The sequence below is a fragment of the Eurypyga helias genome, unplaced genomic scaffold (assembly GCF_000690775.1).
Source record: "Eurypyga helias isolate BGI_N326 unplaced genomic scaffold, ASM69077v1 scaffold27884, whole genome shotgun sequence".
Taxonomy (NCBI): Eukaryota; Metazoa; Chordata; class Aves; order Eurypygiformes; family Eurypygidae; genus Eurypyga; species Eurypyga helias.
The window spans coordinates 2130-8072 of NW_010244756.1; the positions used below are offsets into that span (position 1 = coordinate 2130).

The window sequence follows — 5943 nt, forward strand, 5'->3', positions numbered from 1 at the left end:
GGTAGCCCCACCTCGCTGGAGGGTCACCTGGGCTCCGTGGCCATCTTCTGCGAGGCACTGCAGCAAGCCCAGGTCAAGGCGCTCTTCTGCGCGGGTACGTCGGGGTGGGACACGTGTGGAGGGGACGTCTGCAGGGGTGCTGGTGGCAACCAGGGTCTCCCCCACCATGCCGCAGTTCACCCCAGTCCTCTTCCCCCAGGACCAAATGTCACGTCACCGTTTACACTGGAAAGTGACTTGGTGGAGCTCAGCAGCAAGCTCTTGCTCTACTACACCCCTCAGGTGAGGAGAGCCACCCCCCACGGCAAGGGGGCAGCACCAGTAGACCCTCTGCCATAGGTGACATCTCCAGGAGCATGAAGATGCTCCCATGGTGCTCTCTCCTAGGCCTGCAGGAACAACATCTGCCTGGACCTCTCTCCCAGCCACGGCTTGGACGGGAGGCTGACGGGGCACAAGGTGGTCAACTGGGACATCAAGGTACGCAGGGTGGTCCACCCTGGCCCATCCACCCCATGGCATGGAGGCAGCTAGGCCCCTCCTGGGATATGGGGCAGCGTCAGGACCCCCAAGGGGTGTTGGATGGCCACGGTGCTTCCCCTGGACCCTATAGGGACTCTGCTACACGGTGTTGGGTCCACCAAGGACCTTCCTGACCCATGGGTCCACCAAGGAGCTGCATGCCTCGAAGAACCTCCACATCCAGGGTGGGCACCATGGGTGGTGCAGGGGAACAGGAGCATTTTGGGGACCCGTTTCAGATGTGTGCTGTCACCACGCAGCACCCAGCAAAGCCTCTCGCCTCTCTCCGGCAGGATGTGGTCAACTGCGTGGGTGGGATGGGCGTGCTGCTCCCCCTTCTCGAGCAAGTGGTGTCCAAGAAGGAGGAGCCCGAGGATGAGCCAGAGACCAATGACCTGGTCGGGCCAGAGCTGACGTCTTCCAGGAATGCGCATGACACTGGGCAGGTCCTCAGGTGAGGATCTTGGAGGGGCTCGGAGTGGGATCCATCCCACTCTGGAGCAGGCTGGTGTCTACTGCGGGCATGAGAGGTGTTGCCTGGACCACCAAGAGTTACGGGGTAACGGAGAAACTGTTGACATCTTTTCATGATGTTATGACCCAATTAGTCATAAACAAGCAGTTCTGGGAAGATGAGGGTGGCTCCAGCAGGTTTACCTCTGGCTCGTCTTTGTGTGGAGTCTCTGATGTCTTATAGAAGGACTGGGATCATGCAGGAGGCTTTTCCAGCATAGGTGAAACAGGATTTCTTCCCATACCCAGCTGCTTCTTTCCAAGCTCAGAACAACAGAGGTTTTCCCCTTGTGTAAATTTGGGGGATATAGGAGAACGGGCTGAAAAGTTTGCAGAGAAAAGTTGACAGTGGGGTCTCGGGGGTGCCCTTTGCTGTGGGAAGGTGTTCAGGTGGGCACAGGGCTCACAGCTACCGGTGGGGCTCTGCCCTGTGCCTTGCAGAGAGCAGGCTGGAGAGGAACACCGTGGCCGCCTTCCTGCTGCTGGTGAAGAACTTCATCCAGAACCACCCGGTGAACCAGGAGAGCCTGGTGCAGTGCCACGGGCCGGCCATCATCGGGGCGCTGCTGCAGAAGGTGTGGGGGGCTACCAAAAACTCCATCCTGTGGTCCCCAGGGTCATTCCCCAAGGGCTGTAAAGCCTCCCTTCTCGACATGAGCACGTTGATGGCCTCGCAGATCCTCATGGAGCAGGTTGCCTCCGAGGGCAGCGGGCTCCTGCTGCACCTCCTCTACCAGCATCTCCTCTTCGATTTCCGCATCTGGAGCAACAGCGACTTCGCCGTCCGCTTAGGTGGGAACTGGGGGAGGGGTTGGGGCGTGTTTTCCACCCCAGCCGGCCCCCGTGGCTACTCATGCCTTCTCCCTGCAGGTCACATCCAGTATCTGGCCAACATCGTCAAGGACCACAAGCAGCGCATCCGCAAGAAGTACGGGGTGCAGTACATCCTCGACTCCATCCGGACGTACTATGGGTGAGCTGCCACTTGGCCCTCAGACGCTGATGTGGTGGTGGGCCTCACTCCTCAGAGCTGTGGTTTGGGGTAGATGCCATTTGCTTGGGGCAATATCCTCCTCTCATGGGATAATCTGGTGTGGGAGCATGTTGGTGAGTGCAGGACCTTCCACTCCCCGTGGCTGTGCCACATCCCCAAACCTCCATCTGTGTCCGCTCAGCCCCAAAACCCACCCCCAGCACCTCTCCAGCAGCAACCAGGAGCATGGCGGTTTCTGCACCAAGCTGATGCCCTTTTCTTGCCTCACCCGATTCGCTTCTGCACCCCTGTGATGCTGGGGGTGCTCACACCCTGCAGAGACCCAGATGTATGGGGTGGACATTTCCCAATGGGCAGGGTTGGCCAGAAGGGATGTACCACCCCGGGCTATTCCTCAGGCTTTGGGGTGGGCTTTGGGAGCATGCTGGCGACGGGTGACAAGGGGCAGAAGGTGAACATCCCCACCATGCATGTCTGTCCATCAGCACCTCCAGGGAGAAGACCGTGGCCACCGATGACATCAAGACAGTGCAAACGTCCCTCTTCAGCTTGGTGAAGGATTTCTTCTGCCGGAGCTTCTCTGGAGAGGAGATGCAGAGCTTGCTGAGCTACGTGGCCGGGGCGCAGGATGAGCAGCAGGTATGGCACCGAGCCACCCGGATCCCCAAACACCTCGGTGTGCCGTGGGCTGGCCCAGCGCTTGGCAGCAGGTGGGGAGAAGCCACTGAGGTGCTGGTGGAGCACGTGGAGGGCGGTGGACAACTGGCCTCGTGTCCCGCAGGTCTGCGGGGCGCTAGAGGTGATACACAGCCTGCTGAAAGGTTCGCCGGCCCAGGAGCAGCTCTTTGCCTTCCTCTTTGAGCCTGGCCATGTGGAGGTCCTCTTCTCGCTGCTGGTGCAGAAGAAGTTCTCGGATGAAGTGCGGGAGAGGGTCTTCAAGGTAAGTTGAGTCCCCAGTGCCAAGCTCCTGCCATCCCCGGGGACTTTGCCGCAGCAGGGTGGCCATCTCTCTCTGTCTCACCAGGTCCTTTACAAGATGCTGAAGTATGAGAAGGTTCCTGAGCGTAGCAAGAACCGCCTGAAGCTGAAGGACATCGGGTACCAGGGGCTCATCACCTTCCTCAGTGACATCCCCGGCTCCATGCTGCTCTTCCGCTGCCTTTCGGAGCAGGTCCTTGGAGCAGGTACCATGTGCCCTGACCAAACCAGGCTGGCCCTGGCCACCTATCCCAAACACATGCCATGGGTTCATCGCTGGTGGCTTCCCACGAGGTTCAGCTGGTCTTGGGGCTGGGGGTGTCTTTGGATGTGTCCCACCACCGTAATGTCTCTCCTTGTCTCTAGACCCTCCCAACTACAAGGACCTAATGGCCGTGGTTTACCTGTCCCACCGGGCTGAGCTGACTGTCCGGCTCGATATCTGCCGCAAGGTGAGGGCAGCCAGAGGCGCATGGGGCTGGGCGCGATTTGTCACCCCGGGGCTGAGCTCCCTGGGCACCCAGCCATGCCCAGAAGCGAGGGCTTTGGGAATGGTGGTGACACCACGCGCATGGGGCTGCCGGCATGTGGACGTGGTGCGATCCCAGCGCTCCATGATGGTTATGGAGGATCTGGTGTGCTCAAGCATCCTTCCCCTCAGAGGAGCCAACCCCCCCAAGAGATCACCAGGAGCTGGAGCAACACGATCAGGTCTCTGCCTGGTTTTCTCTTGCAGCTCTTCCACTTGATCTACGCTCAGCAGGACATGGTGAAGCAGCTGGCGAGGTTGGCCGGCTGGCAGGACACACTCACCAAGCTCTATGTCAAAGAGTCCTACGAGTCCCGCCAGCACAGCCTGAGCATCACGAGCAATGGGGGCTGCCTGGAGTTCCTCCGCCTCTCAGACCCCCCGGGCAAAGAGGGGACGAGCCCACCACTGGCCGAGCTGCAGGAGTTGGACGTCTTCCTGCCACTGGGCTACGAGACCTCGGACCAGGAGCTCTCCGAGGGCTTCTCCGACCACTCCTTCTCCCCAGGCGGCCGTACCAAGTCCTTCCACTCCTACAACTTCAAGTCTTTCGACTCCTCCGACCGGGCCAGCCGCTCCTCCTCCAACCCTGGTGATGGTCCTCCCTTCGACAGTGTCTACCACCCACTCTCGCCCTTCTCCACCTCACCCTTTGACCTGGGACTCGACCTGGCCAGCACCAGCTCCATTGCAACGGCCGAGAGCGGCACGCAGACCCCTGCCAGTGGCCCTGGCACCCCCTCGCCCCTGGAGAGCTTCAAGCCCTTCCCAGGGATGCGAGCACGCAAGAGTTCCAGCCTCTCCAACGTCCTGGATGAGAGCAGCTACCAGGACGCACTGCCCAGTGACAACATTTCCAACACCAGCAACCCCCAGGTGAGCCCTAAACCATCGTGCCCACCGCCCTGGGCTACGCTGGGCACTGGACCTCTCACCCTTCCTCCCTGTTGGCAGCAAACACCCGAGGAGGAGCTGTGCAACCTCCTGACCAACATCGTCTTCTCGGTGACCTGGCGCGGGGTGGAGGGCTGGGATGACATGGCGTGGAGGGAACGTGGGCAGGTCTTCTCCGTCCTCACCAAGCTGGGGATGGCGTGCGAGCTGGTGCGGCCCCCCGATGAGGTCAAGCGCAGGTGAGTCCTGCCCAGCTCTGGAGCGAGGTCCAGGGGGTACACCACAAGGAAGGACCACCCAACGGAGATGCCTGCTCTCCCACAGCTTGCTGGAGATGATGCTGGAGTCGGCACTGACGGACTTGAAGGAGTCGGGGCCGACCGCCCTACCTGGTCTCACCCACAATGCCCTCAAGCTGCTGCGGCTGCTCCAGGACTTCTTGTTCTCCGAGGGACACAACAACCAGGCCCTATGGAGCGAGAAGGTGAATGGGCACTAGCAGGGGTTCCTGGTCCCAAACCCGAGCTCTGAACCCTCAAGCTAACCCCTGATGTTAGCCCTGACCCTAAACCCTGCCCTTACCTGCAACCCTTGAACCTAATGTTAGAAAATAACCTGTGCCTTAATCCTAAACCCTAATCCATGACTAGTAAATCCAACACTAAACCTAACCCTAAACCTAACCCTAGTCCTGTGCCATAAACCCCAACTCTAACCCTAAGCACCCTTGCTGTGAAGCTCAATCCTATACCCTAGCCCTAACCCCTAGTCCTAATCCTTAACCCTAGCCCTACACTGTTCCCATAAAGGCAATCCTATACTATAACCCTATGTGCTAAGGTCTGACACTAAAACCTATCTCTAATCATAATCTGTAAACCCTAACCCTGATTCTAATTCCTAACTCCTAATCCTAAACGTTAACCTTAACCCTACACCCTTACCATAAACCCAACCCCCTAGCCCTATACCCAAAGCCCTAACCCTAAACCATAACTCTAACTCATAACCTATAACCCAAACTGTAACACCTAAATCCTAATCCTAAACCTTAACCTTACATCCCTGCCATAAACCTCAACCCTAACCCCAGTTCTATACCCTAGCCCTAACCCCAATCCTAACCCTACACCTTTACCATAAACCCAACCCTATACACCAAGATCTGACCCTTAACCCTATCCTGACTCATAACCTGTAAATCTAACCCTAACCCTTGCTGTAAATGCTAACCCTGATCCTAAATCCTAATCCTAAAATTTAACCTTAACCCTACACCCTTACTGTAAACCCAAAACCTTAGCCCTATGCTCTAAGATCTAACCCTAAACAATAACCCTAACTCATACCATACCTCCTAAACCCTAATCCTAAATCTTAACTCTACATCCTTGCCATAAACCTCAGACCTAACCCCAATCCTAACCCTTAACTTTAACCCTGCAACCCTACTGTAAATCAAAATCCTAATCCTGCACCCTAAACCCTAACCTTAACTCATAAATCTAACTGT

The 5943-nt window shown here is 57.6% G+C and overlaps 1 protein-coding gene across 1 annotated transcript in view; it reads left to right on the forward strand.

The window, feature by feature from the left end:
• Window positions 1-4929, forward strand: part of LOC104508295 (neurobeachin-like protein 2) — a gene marked incomplete at its 5' end in the record, with an annotated part of 6420 nt that extends 1491 nt beyond the window's left edge. Inside the window, 12 exons of the mRNA XM_010149863.1 lie at window positions 200-282; window positions 388-480; window positions 816-976; window positions 1484-1827; window positions 1906-2008; window positions 2515-2668; window positions 2811-2969; window positions 3054-3213; window positions 3374-3459; window positions 3744-4412; window positions 4491-4669; window positions 4755-4929. Coding sequence (XP_010148165.1) covers window positions 200-282; window positions 388-480; window positions 816-976; window positions 1484-1827; window positions 1906-2008; window positions 2515-2668; window positions 2811-2969; window positions 3054-3213; window positions 3374-3459; window positions 3744-4412; window positions 4491-4669; window positions 4755-4929 — 2366 coding nt within the window. The remainder of the gene's footprint in view (window positions 1-199; window positions 283-387; window positions 481-815; window positions 977-1483; window positions 1828-1905; window positions 2009-2514; window positions 2669-2810; window positions 2970-3053; window positions 3214-3373; window positions 3460-3743; window positions 4413-4490; window positions 4670-4754) is intronic.
• Window positions 4930-5943: the final 1014 nt, after the last annotated feature.